We start from the raw sequence: 21727 nt of genomic DNA on the forward strand, positions 1-21727 counted from the left end.
TGAGTAATAAAAATATTATTGGCATGGAAGATTAATTATATTTCAAAATGATTTCTTTACTAAGCAACAATTTAACAACAATTTTTTGCAATTCAAGCATTTTCAATAAAGTTTTCCAATTAGCAAATACTAACCACAATTCAACTCATCAGATTGGTCAGTACAGTCAAAATCTCCATCACAAGCATATTCCCAAGGAATACATTCACCATTTTGACAAGTTGCTTCCTCTCTGGCGCAAGCTCCTGAAGGACGAGTTGGACGAGAAGTTGGAGGAGTATCTGAAATGATTTGTAGTTTTAATGATTAACTGTTCTTAATAGTATCAGTTTCCTTTATTTCAATCATCAATGTATTGGCACAGTTTGACAGATTTTATTTATCACAAATTCTATTTAACTAACCAGAGTTACATATACTTCTTGCATTAAATAGAAAATAAAATGCATACTTTCTAAACAGGAAAATATATCCCTTCCCCCTCCCTTTTCTTAAGAGAAAAAAAGAAAAAATCTAAAAATTTATAGGTCAATAGCTTACAAATTATATAAAAGCATAAAAGTTTGCGTTCTGATTCTGCAAAACTTCAGAATAAGATCTAATTCTTAATAAAAGTATCATTATTACTTTTTTTCATTTAAAAGGAAATTTATTGAAAAAATATTAAAAATCGCAAAAAGTGAGATTTCATTTGCATATTTAGACTTCAGTTTAATATTTGGAATAGTATTATGCTATACAATACAATTGGCTTAAATTTATCACCAGAGAATCAAAATATCCAACCAAAATCATATTTAAAATAAACTGCTAAACATAACAGTAGTAAGGCATTGTATTGTTGTTGCTAATCTCATTTGTCTGAGCTAATCAGAACAATTTCACAAATTTTATCATCGCAAGGTGTACAAAATTGTATCTGTCACAATTCTGTACATTGGCATAAATCTCGAGTCCTGTACAAGACAACAGTACGACTGAAGGTTCGTACCAATTCTGAAAGACAGCACCCTGGGGGATGCTAAGTACTTTCGGCTCACCAAATATTTTGAGTGCCCCATGTATATACCCCATGCTTCACAGACACTATACATTTACAAACATCCATTCCATCTTCAAGATTCAAACCAGGCCCTTTGGAATGGCAGTCAGCATCATTAACCAGCAACTGTCTGGGTGGCAAGGATTTTGTTATTTTAAATGGTAGGGAGAACTGTTAAAATATTCTACAAAAAAAGATTTTAACATCCTATGGGCAAGACACAATAACACGCCGAATAAATACTAATTCAGAAGTCAAACAACAAAAATAAGCGTTATATTTTCAAAATTTTCGCAGGACTAGTTTCGATGGTTTTACCAAACCACCATCCGCAGCTGCAAAACTGCAAATGAACAAGATAGGAAATAATGACTAGATAAGATAAGAAAGTCTGGACAGCAATAACCAAGTGGCGCCATCTGTTGATGAAACCAGAACTAAAGCATAATTTCTTTAAAGGCCGAAGGCAAAGACGGATTGGAATTAGGATCGTTAACTAGAACAGAAAGATTTTTTTTAATGTGAAATGTCTCTAGAAAATCCAATTCTCCAAAGGAAGATGTTTTTTGAATAATTTTGGCAGCAGAAAAATTTAAAGTGTGATTTTCGGACCAACAATATTGAGCAACAGAAGACTTCTGTGTTTCTTTTTTTCTAACATATGCCTCATGTTCCTTGACGCAAAATTTTAAGGCTCTCTTAGTTTGGCCAATGTAAATTAAACCACACTGGCACATTTTGTTTTCTAAAATAAATATTACAAGCAAACTGATGGATTAGCCACAGGAAGGCCCCTCAGTCTCATGCTGGCTGATATCTACATACATTATTATGAATCAAAATTGTTTGAAACTTTAAACTTCCCGGGCATGGTTCCGCTACGTAGACAATACTTTTACCCTGTTTGAAGGTAATAAAGATGATTTAAAGAAAGTTCCTTCAACAATGAATTCTATTGATCCTGCTACTCAGTTCACTTGAGACTTGATATTCTCTTCCGTTTCTTGACATTCTGGTCACACGTAACACATCCAACTTCAGTACTACGGTTTACCGTAAACCTTCATCAGTTTGCCTTCCACCACACTTTAAATCATGTCATCCGACTAAACAATAGTTAGCTTCATTTTATTCCTATGTTTTCCATGCTCTTCAAGTTTGCTCCTCCAAACTAGCCCTTGATGAAGAACTAAATTATTTAAAAGCAATAGCTACTGGCAGGGGCTTTTCACCGAACATTATTAATCAAGCAGTTAAAAAATTCTCATCTCAACACACTAAAAGACACACTCTTGTTTTAGGAGATTATAAAAATTCTGTCGTCATTCTCTTCTTTTCATTAATTAGCTATAAAGTTGTACATATATTGCAGAAATTTAACTTTCGGGTTGTGTATTCTTCCATCAATAAAATTCTGAGTTCCATACTCAAGGACCCCATTCTGGATATGAATTCCTGGGGTATTTATACGATTCCTTGCCAGTGTGGTTTAATTTACATTGGCCAAATTAAGAGAGCCTTAAAATTTCGCGTCAAGGAACTTGAGGCATATGTTAAGAAAAAAGAAACACAGAAGTCTTCTGTTGCTCAATATTGTTGGTCCAAAAATCCCACTTTCAATTTTTCTGCTGCCAAAATTATTCAAAAAACATCTTCCATTGGAGAACTGGATTTTCTAGAGGTATTTCACATTCAAAAAAATCTTTCTGTTCTAGTTAACGATCCTAATTCCAATCCATCTTTGCTTTCGGCCTTTAAAGAAATTATGTTTTAGTTCTGGTTTCATCAACAGATGGTGCCACTTGGTGATTACTGTCCAGGCTTTCTTATCTTATCTAGTCATTATTTCCTATCTTGTTCATTTGCGGTTTTGCAGCTGAGGATGGTGGTTCGGTAAAACCATCGAAACTAGGCCTGCGAAAAATTTGAAAATATAACGCTGATTTTTGTTGTTTGACTTCTGAATTAGTATCCTATGGACACTTTTTGCACTTATTTAATAAAGAAATTATTTCATTATTAAAAGCTTAGCTATGCAGTTTTTTCGCTGGTTTAGTTGTATATGAATTTGCAGCAAATTTCCCCTTTAAATGAAATGGAAACAATTTCTATTTTACCAGCACAAGAAATTCATGCAGTGAAAAAAAAATCATTTGAAGCATTAAAGAATTGTGGAACAAATAATGTACCATGTAGGCAGATTTTCAGATATACAACATCATCTACTGCAAATCCAAAATAAAGTACAGAATATTTAATGTTTACAATATATGAATGATAAGTAAGGCAATCTGAAATTCAACTTAATAAACATTTTGAAAACAATTTTTGTAAGCTACAATAAAGAAATATCTAGATTTGGATGAAAAAGAATAGTTTTCACCAAGGATAATGCTAAGCTGAATGACGCTGTTATGGCATTACCAGTACCACCTGCAAAATAATTTGCTAACTTTTGACTACCCAACATGCAGACTGTGATAGTTAGGCATTCTGAACTTTGAAAAGCCAGTTATATGGCAAGAATTTTTCTTCAGGTAAGAAAGTGAAAAAAGTTCATATCTACAGTGATACATAACATTTTATGAATTGTTTATAAAATGCTATGAAAAAAGTAATTTGGTACGAAAGACCTGAATTTAAGAAAAAATTGGTACAGGGTCCACACAGTCAGTGAATAAGAGAATCAGTCTCAACATTTTTCAGCCAATCTATGTGCTTACAGACATGCAATTCACCAGTTTCATTTTGGAGCTGACAATCAGTTTCTTAAGTGTAATAAATAAGAGTTAAAAATTTTGTGCAGTTTCTTTGTTCTTTGTAAATAAAAAATAAATAAATAAATAAATCATCTTTGGAAGAGCATAATTACTGCCATGAAAAAATACAAAGATGGGTTTGATATTTATGTTCTTTAATTTCTTAGCACAAAAAAAAAAAAAAAAAAAAAGGAGAGAGAGAGAGAGGAAGAATTTCACTGTTAGAAATTGTTGCATTTGGCAATAGCATTTTGATTCAAAATTAATATCCATTCTTACTGCAATGCAAATTTTACAATTATTACTATGAGAACAGCAGGGCAACTTTTAATATGTTTGATATGTTCCTGCACATTATTATATATAGCACCACACACCCTGTTACTAGTATAATAGCCTTCGTAGATTCACATTGACAGATGTGCTCTCCCAATTTCAAAATATCCTTATTAAAGAGGAAAACGAAATATTATATATCTATACGAATATCTATTTTACAAAAGGGCGAAATGAATAACGAAATATCTATTTGACAAAAGGGCATGGAATACATTACAGTAATAAAAAATTCCTGTATCTATAATTAAAAAATATCTTAGAAAATTACCAAATAGCATTACATAATAAAAAGGAAGACATGAATTTAAAAATTCAACTTCAGATCAACATTAATTTTAAAAATGCTCTGTTTAAACATAGTAGTACCTTTTGTATCTGTAAGTAACACCTTCCAAGACCTCTTCTCGTTACATGAAATCATGGATAATGAATGACAAACGCTGCATAAAACATGTATTTACATAACATACAAAATGTGGCTAAATGATAATTATGTATTGAAAGGTATTAGCCATATTTAATTAAATATACTGTACACTATACTATACTACCTACTACTATATTACAAAATAAAAGAAATTCAAAATATACCATGCACTATTATCTCGCATATGTGTAAAATTTTCAGACATTTTAACCTAAACTACAAAATGTGAGGGAAGAAAATTAGTTTCTGTGTTATACAGTATGAACTACTTTAAATAACAGAAATAAAAAATCCTTCTTTTTTATGGCACTATCAGCACACTACTAGTTTTCAGGTTTTATAAGTATCATTTATTCTGATGCTTCAAGCCCATGTTTACAGTAAATAAGAATTTTTTAGCATGAAAGCTGTGATAACACACATGAACACAGCACATATAGGAGCATGCTTACTTGGAGTATCTGAAGGCTGTATTTCACTGTGTTATATATCACTGTCACTTAATTTAACATGCAGACATTAATTTTCTTTGTTGGTATTCTTTCCTGTTCTACATATAGAAACTGAAGATAATTAACTATGAATGAAGAATCAGCAGATACGTAGGGCATGATTGTTTAGAATTAGAAAAATTCTGCTTATTTTGAAAGATGACTAACACGCAAGTCTCCTTCCCTAAGCTGAATTCGTAAATAGATGCCCACACTGGATTATAAATCAAAAGTTTGTGCTTTTAAAATCAATACCAAACTTTAAAGACAAGCCTTTATTTATGTAAGTATTATTTAGTATTAAAATCTGTTAACCTTATAATGATCTACAGTTACTTTAACATAGTAATTAAAATATTTTAAGCTTACCATTAATATATCCAAAATAGCAGCAAGGAAGAAAGAGTAATTATGAGAAATAAAAAAGTCATTCTTGCCAAACTGTTTATTAGTATTTTTAATGAAAAAATTAACTAAATATTCTTAAAATGCATAAAAAAATTCTCTCATATTATGCTATACCATATTATACTATACATTTATCACAGATATACTTATAACATCTAAAATTTAAAAAAAAAAAAAAAGAAAAGAAAAAATATGAACAGTATTTATTTAACAACTATTTATTAAATGAAGGCCTTTCCTACGTTCTTTTGATACTTCAGTGCAATAACAATATACATATTAAAAAAAATTAAAAGAGGGGGGGAATTTTTCAAAATTGAACTACTAAGATGCTAAATAAAGAAATGAAAAATAATCTAAGAATTAAAAAGTTATATGGTTGGATTTACTAATGCAATTGTGATTTTAACAACTTCACCAAAATACACAATAAAATATTTATAACTTATCAGTTAAGTCTCGTAAGAAACTTTTGACAGAAAATTTATACATTACGGAAACATACATTGTGTAATACAATTCTGTACACATCAAAGGAATTGGTTTCACTTAAAATGAAGAAGATCAATGCCTGATCAAAGAAAATTTTTGCTTCAGTGTAAATTTTTGAAGATATTTTAGGATTAGGTTATTTGATTATGGCTAAGCAACTCAAGGGCTATCTGCCTATTGGGAGAAACGTTTCATGGAGGATTTTTGATTAAAAGAGGCCAATATACATTTACACATTAGAAAAACTATGTAAACTTATGTATGCAGCCAGCCTGTTTACCAGACCTCAATTCCTCAATTAGGACAAAATACATGAGGGGCACATGACAAAGTATATGAGGCTTAAGATCCACCCAAATTTTGATCAATAACACCAGAGGTTATTGAATTAGAGAATCTATACATTTCACCCTCCAAATTTTAATTCTAAATTTTAGCATGAATCTCTTTAAAAGGTTTTATAAACTCGTGTGTTTTTTATACTCTATTCAACAGACACTACAATCAAATACATAAAAAATATCAAATAATCCGCCAGCTTCGTATTATAGAAAAAGAGATTACTAAAAATTGCTGAAAAGAATCAAGAAATATGCAAAATGAAAAAATTATTTCTTTCCTCAATGGAAAATACTTCAGTAAGGAGTGATATTAATTCTACGACATTCTCTCAACTAGAAAATGTTTCACATTTTATTATGCCTTGTCTTTATGCTCCCATTTAAAATATTTCCAGTATTGCATATACGCAACCAATTAAGTTCCACTATCTAAACTTTCATCATTATCATCATTGAAAATGTGCCAACCTAAAGAGTTGAAACAAGTTTTCCCATATTTGGTAACCACTAGCTTATCACTTAGGCTAACATGCTGGTACTATATCATAAATGTTGCCTGTTTCTACTAGCTTGCTCTTTCAGAAACAATGAAAAATGCTGAGGCAATTAACATGGTGTCAGAAGTAAATTCAAAATTTTACTCCTTACATGCTAATGGACATACATAAAAATCAAGCTAATGGAAAAATAAAACTACCCTCTGGACATCCAAATCTTGATGCAATGGATATTAAAGGAAGAGCATAGCAACGAAGTATTGTTAAGTCACTGGCATTGCTAATAGGCTGCTTTTCACCATCTGATGTAGCCCCACAGATTATTATCAACAAAATCATGGACTCATTCAGGACTTGAATAATCTTTTTAAACAATTATGCACTGCAATATTGAGACAATACTGTAGTCTACTTAAGATAAAGCTACTACTTTTATTAATAAGATAATGTATGATGTTCATTAGAAGGATTATAAAAGGAAAGTTTGAAGATAAACCAGCTAGCCCTCAGCTCAAATCAAAATTTAATATGCATGTGAAAAAGATCAAATAATTATAATCAAAATGCCTCAAAGAACAAAGCTGAATTAAACTGGCTTTAAAGATTCAAAAACAGAAATATTAAACCTGATAATTAAAAAAGTTCAATGTAAACAATACAGCAAACAGTGACAGTTAAAACAAATACTTTATTAACCAACTCAACACATATACTGTACTATATTTTTTTTAATTGAAGAAGAGTTGCCAAAATATCAATATCAGTGTTATGTGTAACAGGATCCCTGTGAACAGAAGCTTTGAGTCTTAAAGACAGTTTTATATGAAATATAATTTGAGGAATACATTTTTGTCAACAATCCATACTCTCAAATACCAATATTTCTGCAGACTGTTATTCGTTTGTGTAGTCAAATCTAGAAGAGCATGCAAGGAACAACCTGCTGACCACAAAAGCACTTATAAAACCAATTCATTCACTATGAATCAAATTTTGGTCAATGTTCAATAGTTTTATCTACTTAACCATGGACAGGGTCATATATGAAGTTGTACTGCTGATAACACGAGATGTTAAATAACTAGTCAGTACTGCTTATTTATTTAAATACATACCAGTAGTATATTCTTATATTATCAACTGTGCCTACTATTTTAGTTACAGAATATATTGAGTCTGAATGAACAGAAGCCAAGCCTTCATAATAATATTGCAGAATTCTTCATATTAATCCCTCAATTTTAACTATCGCATTCACAGTAATTATAACATTTTTCTAATTTACTGCCCTGTCAAATAAATAACCCTAACTTTTAGTTTTCTTCATTCTTTCTAAAGAACATTTTGAGCAACAAATATATTACCTATCAATGACATTAAAAAATTATCTTTAGATTACTGTTTGTTAGTAACATTTTCTTCCTTTTTTGCAGAAGTGAATATAAATCCACACACACAAAAGAAAAGTAAATCATTCTGCACAACTTAGACACAGAATTGTTAAAGGTCTAATTGATAAAACTCCAAACTATTTCTTCAGACACAGGGTTAATACTACAGATACTTCTAAATTCTGCCATAAAATGAACCTTAATACAAAGCTATCCTAAATTTGTATACATTTATCCCTCCCAAATGAGATGCCTTGCCTCCATATGGCTATATTTTTTTCATGGTTGCTTTCTAGATTCCATATTTTCTGTATAAACTACTGTCACAGAATGGCTATGAAGCAACGTGAATATAAAGAGCACAAAAACATCTATCAGGATTGCATAGACTTGCAGATAATATGTATTTAACTAAAACTAGAAAATTATCATAATTGCTTACTCAATTTTAGAATAAATTTGATGATGATAGCCTTAGTCTCATAAAACTGCAAGTTTAAATATCATTTAAACATCTGCATTATTTTATCACATGTATCCTAAAAAACAATATGCATAAAAGCATTGATAGAATGACAAAGCTAAAACATTTACGTGCACTATGAAACAGCTTTTAATGTTGCGTCAATATATAATTTTAGCCAAGAATATGTCTTGCAATGGACATTCTATTATTAGATAATTACTATAGTTATTAAACTCACTGCATAACTCTTTAACTTTTATAGTATCTTTGAACTTTTTTTATCTACTGGAAATAAAGATGTATGAAACTTTTTGATTCATAAATAAATAAATTTTATCCATAAAAAAATTCATTCATAAGCATGAAACAACTTGTATCTCTTTTATTAGACATTAAGATACATTATTTTGTATGCAAGAATATATTCCTTGATACCATTCATTTTCTTTTAAAAATCTGGTTTTTATTGGGTCATCCAAAAGTTCCTGCAATTCTTTTTCAAGTGTAACAAAATAATTAAAGTATATTTCCTTTTAATTATTTGTTACTCTCGATACAAAGTGACCTTATTCGGAGTGGATGTTCAAACACTTTTCTCCTCAAGTTGCATAACTCTAGCATATGTTGTGCCATAATTTTTGTTTCAGTGTAGTGCTAGGAATAGAAAATCCAAAAGTACATTTTTATTATATTATGTCCTTTTATTTTAAAAAGGAAAAAAAAAAATTTTAATCGTACTGTTTGTAAAATTTGAGTTCCATATGAACAAAGTGCTGTTCTGATGACACAGTTCGAAAGTGGTTTGAGAAATTTAAATGTTAGAATTTCAACCTTGAAGATGATACCCCCCTCTGGGCAATCATTAAGTGGATAAAAAAGGACCTATTTAAAGAAGCAATGTCTAAAAATCCATGTTATACAGTTTTGAGACTATGAGATACACTAAATATTCCAAAAAATAAACTGCATGATGGAAAATAAACTGCATGATTATTTGAAGACGATGGCATGTAAGCCCATAAGACACTACGATTTATCCCACACTTTTAAATATGCTTGCTTGAGTTTTAGCATGTAATTCTTTGCTGGAAAGGAAAAAAAAAAAAAAAAAAAAAAATGGTTCATTATTGAAACAAAGAAGCAGATATTATGCAATAATGTTACCAGAAAAATATCATGGGACAATCCAAAAAAGCCTCTATTAAATAACATAAGCTGAGGAGGAGGGGGTATCAAACACTTTTTAGTAGCTTATCATTTCTTTTCTAGTATGAAAAGCAGCTTGCCTGCACTAAGACAATGAATTTATCAGATAACAGACAATTTCCGCATGAACAAGCCCCGTTTGTTGCGACATCCTCATACAATTAAAATTCTACCTCAGATGATGATCCTTGATTCATGGATTTACTGCTTTGTTCATCAAACCCTAGACAGATTCTTTAAGTTTTTAAGGTCTGATATACTCATTAATGGTATATTCAGAAAAGACCCTTAAACTAGTTTTCGTCAAGAACTTGTAGGATTTTTGTCATTTTAGATATAAAATGCTTCACATGATTTCAGCTCATTTCATTTGCCTAAAATTCAAAAATGCATAGGTTTCATCAGCACATTTTTTATAACTGTAATATATTTTCAAGGAGCTCTAATATTTAACAGTTTATACTTAGACTTTGGTATGGATATGTTCCACTTTGTTTGGAGATGCAGCATGCATTTCCCATCACTGGTATTATTATATGATCATTTAGCAGACGTGATTTTAAGAGTAATGCTATATAATCTCAATGACAAAATAATCTACATTTTTTTAAACCTGCCTTTATATTAAGTAAATGCAAATAAAAAGTCTTTTTCCATATATTTTCATGGTAGTTTTTTTCTATATAATCTTTATTTAGCTTTCAGTTATTTACTATCTCATCAGAAAAAAATTAAAAAATTGATTTATTTAAAACTCAACAATATAAAATGAAATTGATATAATTTTATGAAAAAAAAGTTAATTGCTTTATTAAATATGGCTCAGCTGCTATACCACATAAAAATAAGAAAAGTATAATTGAGCCAAATAAATATTTCATGGAAGTTTTTTGAAGGGAACGAAAGCTTAAAGTAACCATTTCAATGCATATTGACAAAATGTGCTATAATATAATATAATATGCAGAACCTAGCATGGAACATACTGTTTGTAACGATTCCAATCTCTCTTATTTTTTATCTTAAACAATTTTCCTCTAGTAAATCCCTTCCCTGTAAGCAAAAACAGCTTTATATATATGTGTGCGTGTGTGTGAGGTAAATCCTCACATATATATATAGATATATATAACAAAACTAGAGAAACATACTTCTGGGATGGGTAGGATACACCTATATGACACAGAACCCCACAGCAACATAGGATCAGAAATACAATCCCAACATGATAGAGGGATTATTAGGAGCTGCTGCAAGAAAACAATCATCAGCCAGGACATAAAAGTATAAGGATGGAAAATATTTGAATACATTGTGATTGCAAACTGACATTTAAAAGTCATCTGCTTAAAATAAGTCATGATTTTTCCTGATAATAGTCCAAAATTTAGCAATGTGGGTGCGACATGGAATCTTCGAACATTTTGAAATACGTCTGGCATCCATTAGATGTTTGTGATAGCCATGAAGCTGATACATTTCAAAACACTCAGTGCATTTCAAAATGTCTGATATTTCATGCCTTACACCACAGAGATGACAGGATTTATTTTTAAGGTCATTAAATGCCAATTTGTGATGATGATGAATTGCAACATTTTTTTTTTACCTGTTACTGCTCATCAGCTGGAGGATAAACAAAGATGCATGAATAACAAACCAATAAGGGGTGTAAAAATTCTTTATTTAGCAATAACTTACAATATATGTACACTTCAATTTCACAATAAGTGCTCAAAATTCTGACCATTTATCATTATGCAGTCTTCATAATGGTGACACATGGAGTGTCAGAAGTGTCTCTTTCAAAAAAATACCCAACATGTTATGGACTTTTGCAGGCCTCATAAAGATTCTTGCAATGAGATCAGAGTTACAGTCAATGGACATCTTGTAGCCCAGATTTTTCGAGGTTCATCACAAGAAGAAATCCAGGCTAAATAAACACATCCAATCCACTGTTGTGCAAACATACTGTTCAAGTTATCATGTACAGCACAAGCAAAATGAGCTGGTGCCACATTGCAGGCCAAACAGATGTAGGAACATTGCCAAGCAAATGAAACAATACCTCCAGAAAAATGCGATATTTTTTGCCATCTAATAGGTTAGAGATATGGCCCAATTAAGTAATCATCAATAATACCCATCCATACATTTACATAAAAAAAACCATCGTTGAACAGTGTGTAGTCATTAGGTATTTTCGAAGCAAAGGAGATGAAAAATGAGCAACACCTTCAGCAGGAATTGAACCACGGACTCTGGAATACGCTCCCAACGTGCTGACCATTACACTATAAGGTGGGAGAAATACTTTATATACTTCCCCTTTTAAAGGGCAGCTGGGTATTAGGGAACCCAATCACCAAATCTGGCTGGTGGAGAATCATCATTCACCACCCTTTTAGTTCGGGGGCCACTGTAAAGACATTAGGTTATTTCGAAGCTGGAGAGATGAAAAACGAGCAATGTCTTCGCTGGGAGTCGAACCACGGACGTCTGGAATACACACCCAGCGTGCTGACCACTACACTACAAAGCCATGTTAAGAAGGTGGGAGAAATACCTTATAAGTGTATGGGTGCATGCTTTGTGAATTCTCGTGGCTCTACACATAAGCACTGTATTGATGGACCCATTGCAAATGATATGGATATAAATGCTCCTTGCATAATTTATAATACAATGAATTGAGATGCTACAATATCATGGGCAATGGTTCATTTGCTTATACCAGGAGGTTCTTCCACTCAATGCAATATGTTTTCTTCTAAGGTAGGTGTGTGTGTGTGTCATTCGTGGCCGCTCTGTATTATGCTTGCTCTTCCAGAATGCCTATATTTATACACAGATTATAGGCAAATTTGCAAACATTCAATGCATGCCTGTTTGGGTACTTCTTGAAATACAACCATGCCACAGCTTTTCTACTGCAGACACACAATGTGCATATCTGCCATTTCTGTGTTCATAAACTGTTCCATGTTCTCTGTGTGCAGTCAGAATTTAAAATAACTAATGCTGCTACAGCTGGAAAGTTATAGCTCTGGTGAAAGGAGCCTTCAAGAAGATAACTAGCACCCTCAAATGTGCAAAACTGGAATGTTCAGAACCAAGCATGAGCCAGAAAACTTCAAGCAACTTCATTATGAAGAAGGTCATAATTTATTCTACACTTACGGTCTTTTAATGTCAATTTGCATTCATGATGTATTCACAGTTTTCATCCTAACACCTCTGTGGGTGGCTATCGATAGTTTACCAATGACAACCCCGAATACCCCCCATCTCGCTAGAACTGCACTTCCAACCCTGCATCGCTATGGGATTCCAAGTCATCTAGATGTACACTACCCATCCTAGAATTATGTTCTTCTAGTTTTGAATCAATCTGTACATACAAAAATGAATAAATACAGAGTAAAAAGCACTTGAGACCTTATCCAACTGGTAGCAGCAACAAGTAGAGGTAATAATGTGAAATAAATTAAATCAAATTAATACATTTAAAATTCATCCCATACTCAATTTGGAACAAACCGTATCCAATAATAAAAAACCAGAAGCACAGGGGTATGCTGATACATGTCAATCAATTGGAATCAGTCTGAATCTTCTTAAGACAGTTGAAAGTAAGCATTTTTGTTAAAATTCTTACATTAGTTTTAATTTTGATTAGACTGTATAATAATTGTTTGCCTCTTTTATTATTAAAATAGGACTATGTTAGTTTCAATGTTTCAAGAATGCTTTTTTGAATGAGTTCTATATTCGGTAAGATTTCAAAACTTATTTCATTTTCAGTCTTTTTTCTCTTTTAGGTTACCTATAACTTGCAATGGTTTGTTAAATTCCTCATTTGCATTTTCTAAAATTGCTCACAACTTTGCTCATCGTCACCAGACACTATCCTATCTTCATCACATTTTAAATATCACACACTTTTATTAATCATCTCAATTATTTTTTTAACTTTGTTGAAATTATTTATTCTTCAAAATTTGTTGAAACTTCTTCGAAAATATATTCATGCTTAGCACTGCAACTTCTCTCGTTTATTTAAATGAAATGAACTAAAACATTACTTGAACTTTATTTTTTGGTGGGTAGCAAGTGACTTTTTTAGTTGGATTTCGGATTCATAATCTAAGTAATATAATTTTTTTTTTTTTTTATTACAAAATTTTACATTTTTACTTTATCATGCTTTGTGTTACATTAAAGTTTCTTCTAATTATTTTTAAATTACTAATCAGTTTAAAATTTGTTTAATTTCATTACCTACCACATGTTAGGCTTAGCACCAGTCTTACCTTACTGAGCATGTTGTATTAATTTTTTCATTTCAAAGCAACTGTTACTCTAGTGTTACAGATCAAGATCCAATTTAGGGTGGGGAAATAAATTTTTAAGCCTTTTAAGGTTTTGATACTATGACTTTGCAATTTTTTGCACAAATTACTCTGCTTGTAGAGGTTAGACTGGTAAAGACACAGTTACTTTGATTAATTTTCTGAGATTATTTTAAGTACTAAATTTTAATTTGTGTCTTTGTTAATTCAGAAACAGGCCAACGTACTGACTTCTTTCATAGCACCAACCCCCTAATGATGATGCAATGAAATATGTAAATTACTTTTTTCCTATTTTTGTTTTAACATTTTTACATTGTTTGCATCTTCCATGCAGTTTACTACAGTGCTCCTAGTTTTTTCTTATTGATAGTTACCACTGGACATTTTAATTGTGCCAATGAGACTGGAAAACCTTTGCATACTCATGATTTTGAATAACTCAATAATCAGAAATTAAAATCTATCAGATCTGGAAAAATGATTGGTCATCTTCGCTAAAAATGATGGCTTATCGCTGAATTATCTGAAAAATTTGAGAGTAAATACTGTCTACAAGTGAAGTAATGTGGGATACAGCAAATATGTCATAAAAGTCAATGCTCATCTTTCATCTAAACTTGAAATAATATTTTATAAATTGAGAACAGTGGTGACTATTATAGTTAACAATGAAAAAGCAGTGTCATAGATTTAGAATTTCAAGATTCTTATGACAACTAAAATATTTGCATAGCAAAATTACTAATATTTGGATCAGCATGCATTTTCCAAATACCTAATTTATACTCATGTTATGAATTAATAGCTTTAATTTCTCTAATTAACATAACTATGGAACTAAGTACATACAGAGTAAAAAATTACTTTTTTGATAAATAAGAGCAAAAATAATTTTGTTACAAGGAAATTTGTAATATACTTTGTAATATAAATTACAAGGGAATTATGAAGAGAGATTTTCATGCAAATTATACACAACCAAAATATTTTATTAATGCTTAAATGGCATACTTGTTTAGCTGTGTCATAATATTTCTGACTAGGATTAGATTTAATTCAAAATTAGAATTTAAAACACATATCTTCAGACACAGATGATATACTTGATTAAATAATAAATTTTTAAGCAGTTAATTTTTTTCATAATTATACCAAAATTTAATTTTCAATAATTATTTACTTATTCATGCATTGTCAAACATGAATAATAGAATGAGAAAAAAAAAGATAAAATTATATGGTTTGTAGTTACACAGAGAGTGAACAAAAATGCTACTTGAAAATAAGTAAAAGTCAAATCAATGACAAAGCAACTAAAACAGAAAAATATGTTTTATTCATATAGTATTATTTTTTCCAATAACTTTACAGCAAAAATATGAGCATGCAAATTACAAAATGTTTGCAATGGCATGCATACAGAGCATGCTATGCTAAAAAATAGAATCATACCTTTGGATTCTACATGAGGAAAAGACGTTCCATAGAAAGGAACAGCTACAGAGCAAGTTGATTTTTGTTAATACACTAAAACTAGCAACAAGCTGACACATCAAATACAACAAACAAAGACTGGATTCAACTTTAAGCTAACACACAGATAATAACTGCAGATGTTAAACAATTAGTTTAGCAAATTCTCATTTAAAAATGTTAGATGCAAATTAGTGCTTAAAAAATTAAAATTAGTACTTAAAAATTTATTTTTTTAAGCAAGAAAAGTGAAATCATTCCATTAATAGATAATAAAAACCATATTTATGAATGTTAGAAAATATATAAAATGTCATAATAAAGAAAAGCAGTTCAGTTATATAGATATACCTGTTAAGATCAAAGTTACAGCAATTCAAAGGAGCTGACTAGTATATTTCTATCACTTTTTAATGCAATACAAAAAAAATGCAATATAACTCTTTTAAATAATGTGTTTGACTTCCCCCCAAAACATTAGTTCTTTTTATTTTTGATTTTCAATTATAAATCAGGCATTCAGATTAAAAGCTATTAAATTAAAAATTTACCATTTGCCAGGCTACATGTTAATTCAAGTTTTGCAGTTATAAAAGAGTTTCCACTATTATAAAATTAATGGAATTAATATGATAGGTTACAAGATGAAAGAGCAAAAATGACAGCTTAAAATTTCATCACATTATCATCACTACAAGATAAAAGGTAAACAGACATATAAACTTAAATTTAAAAAACTTAATTTTAAACTTAAATTATTTCTAAGATAAAAAAGTTGAGAGTTTAAAGAAAAAGAAATTGGAATAAAAGTGGGATAAAAACACAGTTAGTGGAGACTTTGAAATTTTTTAATTTGAAAAAACATCAAATACACAAATTTCCATTTAAACAAATTGATCAAGAATATAAACAGCAGCACTGCTGGCAAATTTCAGATTACTCAAAATTTTACAGCCTGTTCTCCCCACCACAATTTGAAGTACTTTTCTTTAGCATAGTCATCACAATACACATCTAAATTTAAATTTCAAGTATGCAAAAATCTATAATTAAACAAGTCGAATGAGGGGGGAAATGTGTAATAAATAATATTAAAAGTATTTTATAAAAATTCATCAAATTGAACAAGTAAATAATGAGACTATGTAACTTTCTTCAAACTGTAATAATGTCTGGTATAAATTTATTAGTTTAATTCAGCTTTTTTGAAGTCTAAAATTGATTTATGCTGCCAAATTATGTAGGATAATGTCCAGTTTTCATTTAATATTATGAATTTATTCAAACTTCAAAATAAAATGCAGTCTTTAATGATCAAGTTCTAGGAAATGCCAATTAATTGCATTAGAATGCTCCAAAGTGCAAAATGTAAAAAAAAAAAATTTCTCATCTTCATGATAAACTTTTAAATACCTTAATAATCACATTGTGATTTATAAAATTAAAAAAACACATACAAGTGCTTTTAGGTGCTGATGTATTTACCATACTCACAGCTAGTGGCACATGAAGCACATAGACCATAAAAAGAATATTATATTGCATATGATTAATGAAACTGCACAACACATTTTTGCACCCATATGGCCTACCCTTTTTTAATATATCAAAATATTTATGAGCTGTATTTTTTCTTTAATGTAATGAAACCATTTTTTCATCCAATTTATACACAGAGTCTACTTCAAAATTTTAAATAAATAATAAATTTCAATTAAATCTCATAGATGTTAATAAAAAATTAATTTGTTTGCACTTATTGGCAACCAACTCATTATCCCAAATTTCTCATAATATTAGTAGCTTACTTCTATCAGAAAACAAATGTTTAATAGAATTTGAAATACGGACATCATCAAAAAAGGATATACTTGACACGTAGTAAGTGTAGCTACGTGAACCCATAAAGATAAAATATCACAGATTTGAATTATAAAATGCATTTTAAAGCAGTAGTAAACCACATTTTCAGTCTCTACATAAGGCATAATTAAAGCATATATCACTTATCATTACAATGTATAGATATTTGTAATTCTTCTTTTCGCAAAAATAATTTATTGGCTTAAATGAGAAGTAGTACAGTAAATGTAAATAAATTTTGAAAAACATAAAACTATAATAAGATGTATATATTTTATGATAAATAATCATTTGATAATTTTATATGGAATGATAATTATTAGGATTAAAGATTATGAGCCTTTTTTACTGACATTTTACAACCATTATTCATTAGGTGATTCATATTTAAATAACAGTTTATCTATCAAACAACAATGAAATTAGTTTGTCAAAATTAAAAAGAATGCTTATGCATAAAAATAAATCTGGTCATCATCCAGTTGCTAATATAAAGGAATTTTGTTAGAAAAAGATATAAATTTTTTATTTATAAAATCAAAAGTCATTAAAGTTAATTTTAAAACTATGTATTTAAAAAGTACATTCCACTATGCTAAAAAATTAAAGAAACTCAAACCTTTTGTTTACAACCTGCACATAAAGGCTTATATTTGTACCATATTTTTATCATAAAATTTCAGAAAATAAAAGAAAATTTTTTAAAATAATTTCAGGATTGTAGCTTTTAGGGATGTTAGGGGAAAAAAAAAAAAAAAGGTTAAACATTAGTTGAAAAGAGAAAACTTATGACTTTTTCATTTAATAAAATCTTTAAAAACAAATTAATTGCTACAGTTTATTTAAATCTACGTTGTAGTGCCCAAATTTTGGCTAGGTCACAATAATCAGCATATTTACATGGTTGAACAGTCAGGAATGCTGCTTTCTGTGCAGTAGATGTACTGGGTGATGCAGTAGATGATGCACATATGTAAACACCACTGTGTTCTGGCTGAATATTTGGCATTGTGAGACGACCTCCTCTATCTGTGCTTCCTGGAGGCATAGGACGGTTGTCAGCTCGAATCCATTTCACAGGAGACCTGCGCATGCCTTCATCTCGGCATCGGAAAACCACTTCACGTCCTAGAAAAAATGGACAGAAAAGCTAAATTAAGGAAATAAATAACAAATTATAAGCTTTAAAAAAGTATGTGTCTCTCCAAGAAATATATTATTATTCTAAAAATATAAAAATGGTGTGCAGAACTTAAAAATGAGAGAGGAAACTCAGTAGGACATCTTGAACATTAGTGGCACCAAGTGAAAGCTTATCAAGATGTTGGCCAAGATCAGGCACAACAGAGCAGATGGCAATAAGCAGCATGGAAAAGGGCCATGTCATACAAGCAAAATGCAAATGAGTGTATTATCCATACACAGTATTTGAGTGGAATACATGTATTAACATAGGCCGAAGTGTTCTCATGTAGACAGGTATTATGCTGGATACATATTCCAGATACTGGAAGAAGGTATTCTAATTATCAGTGAGGAGTTTTATAATTACTGCCTAGCCCCATATACAAATTTCAAGGGGTGCATTAACCCTAAGTTCCTCCTGAAGGATGGCAACAATATGCAATAGTTCGTGAAATATAAATTTCTCTCGAGTGGCTGCATGTTCTCCTAACCTAAATCTGATTAAACATATGTGGGACACAATGAGAACTTCAGAAAGAAATACATTTAAATCCATAAGCCAATATCTAGCAGTTCAAGAAGTGCTGACAGATTAATGAAAAGGGATACCATAAGAGCTCATCAATGATCTCATGCACAGCAACAATGCATAATATTTGTTGATCACATTTCCAGTGAGAACCATTTTGATCTTATGTTTCACGCTTTCTACACAGCATTTAAAGACTGTTAGCCTGTACGTAAAGGCCGCTGTGTATGAAAAGTGCTAATCTTTCTCTGTGCACCTCTAATTTCTTAGCACTGTTTCTTTTGTTTATCATTATCCGAGATTCAAAATACATATAATATGAATTTCGTCTACTAGAAGCTCTTAAGAAATATGACATGGATAAATCTATCTCGTGAATTTTGCATATAATGTACAATTGTATCAACCAATGTATCAAAACTACTGATACTTTTGAAAACTATTCTGAAAATGCATGTTATGTTGTAGGCTTTTATCTTTCTTATTACTTCAGATGAAACATACCTATCTTAGGCATATTTTAATAACTTTATTATAGCCATACATAGACACAAAATTCTTTTTGGAAAACAATTCTTATTTAACAAATATTTACTCAAGATTGCTATTTTCCCAAAACAAAACAAAGCCAATTTAAAAATCTATCGATTTGAAACTGCAAAAATTATTTGTAAAATCTTATTTTACACAAAAGATCGCTGAATCTCAAACTTCTGAATGGATATAGGTTGAGCAGTAGTTCAATAAAAATTTTGAGATCTTAAATTCAAGGTATAAATTCCGGGCTAAAAATATATATATATATATATATATATATATATATATGCTAATAAATGTAATTATGCTAATAACAATGCCATTTTTTACTTATTTATAGTCAATTGCACATGAAAATAATGTTACTTTACTTTTTCTTTTACAAGACTTCATATGAAACATTTGCAAATATTTTTCTCGCAGATGTATATTTCCGCGACAAATATATTTGAAGTAATATATATTATGTCAGCATTTGATTTCAATTTTTCTTCATTTCTTGCTGGTTAATATTTTCAAACAATTAACTAATCAACAAATTTTCATTAATAACTGAGCAAACTAAGCATTATTTAAAAATTTAAAAATGTTACTAATTTCAATTTTTCAACTTCTTAGTATTGTTTTTGGTCAGTACTTTCTTTCAGCAATTAATAAATTAATAGTTTCAGTTAAATGTTAGAACTTATCAAAATTTAAATATTTACAACTGTCATACATTTCAGTATTATTATTATACATCAATAAAATTCAATTTCTCAGTGAGGATTAATCAATTACTATTTCATCAGTCCTAAGTATGAAATGTTCTGTTTAAAATTTAAGGCATTAATATCCAGTATCACAAACTTTGAAAATATCCATTCCTGGTTAAATTCCACAATGTCTCTCATATCATTTTTAAATGAATTTAATTTTAATTCCAAATCTCACTGTCAGTGAATTACTGAAAAGCCTCCTGTTTTTTTTTTTTCACCTTCAGTGCTATGCATTCCTTTTTCAAAATTAAATTTTTTTTAATCTTTCTCAAACCAAGTATTCAATACTTTTCACTTATATCAAATAGTTAAGTCTTTTACAACTGAATTAAAATTTTTTTTAAATTAAATTAAATTCTTTTTTTTTCAGATACTAAATTTTTTCCCTGCCCCAGTTAATACAAGAATAATGCTAATTAGGAAATATCAGTATTTAATTAAGTAAATTGGCATCAAAACCAAATACATAAAGTATCAATTATTGATGTTGATCGTTACTAATTATAATTACTGCCATCCAGTACTTAAAATACAAAACTATAGTTTAGCAAACTAGAATATTGATCCTTCAGTAGCAATGTTACAATTTTCTAATTATAATATAACTGGTTTAAGTTCAGAAGAAACTAACAAATGCCTTTACACTTCCCATGCATTTAGAAGTAGCAAACAAATTTTCTAATAAAATTGCCTTTAATAGCAGAGAAAGCTTAGCAGAGAAAGGCTTTAATAGCAGAGAAAGTAATACCGTATATACCTGCATATAAGTAGACCCCCCCCCCACTTTGACATAAAAAATTCGTAGAAAATAAGAAACCCCCCCTCCGAAAACAATCGAGAAACTTCGAAATTTTTTTTTAAGTACTACATTTATTCAAAACCATCTGAGAAAAAAAGTAAATATACAATAAAAAATACCTTGGTAAATAAACAAAATCAAAATCCCTCAACGTCCGATTCATGGTCAGATTCGCCAAACATTTCATAGAACTCTTCTGTCATCATTGGCTCGTCATCATGCATATTTTCAGTCTCGAACTCTATATTGTTACAATCACTACTAGAGCCTTCGTTGTCATTTTCACTTTCAAAAACAGCATCATCTTCCATGCCATCTAGTTCGTTGCTAATACAACATTTTTTAAATGATTTTATAATCATTTCA

The 21727-nt window shown here is 30.0% G+C and overlaps 1 protein-coding gene across 27 annotated transcripts in view; it reads right to left on the reverse strand.

The window, feature by feature from the left end:
* Nucleotides 1-21727, reverse strand: part of trol (terribly reduced optic lobes) — a 743500-nt gene that overhangs the window by 236856 nt on the left and 484917 nt on the right. For all 27 annotated transcript variants that reach the window (XM_085823935.1, XM_085823887.1, XM_085823928.1 and 24 more), the window contains 2 exons: nt 18454-18681; nt 135-281 (listed from right to left, as the gene is read on the reverse strand). In XM_085823935.1, coding sequence (XP_085680061.1) covers nt 135-281; nt 18454-18681 — 375 coding nt within the window. The remainder of the gene's footprint in view (nt 1-134; nt 282-18453; nt 18682-21727) is intronic.

This window comes from Stegodyphus dumicola, chromosome 1 (assembly GCF_044657685.1).
Source record: "Stegodyphus dumicola isolate Sdum_Otavi_A_Nest chromosome 1, ASM4465768v1".
NCBI lineage: Eukaryota > Metazoa > Arthropoda > Arachnida > Araneae > Eresidae > Stegodyphus > Stegodyphus dumicola.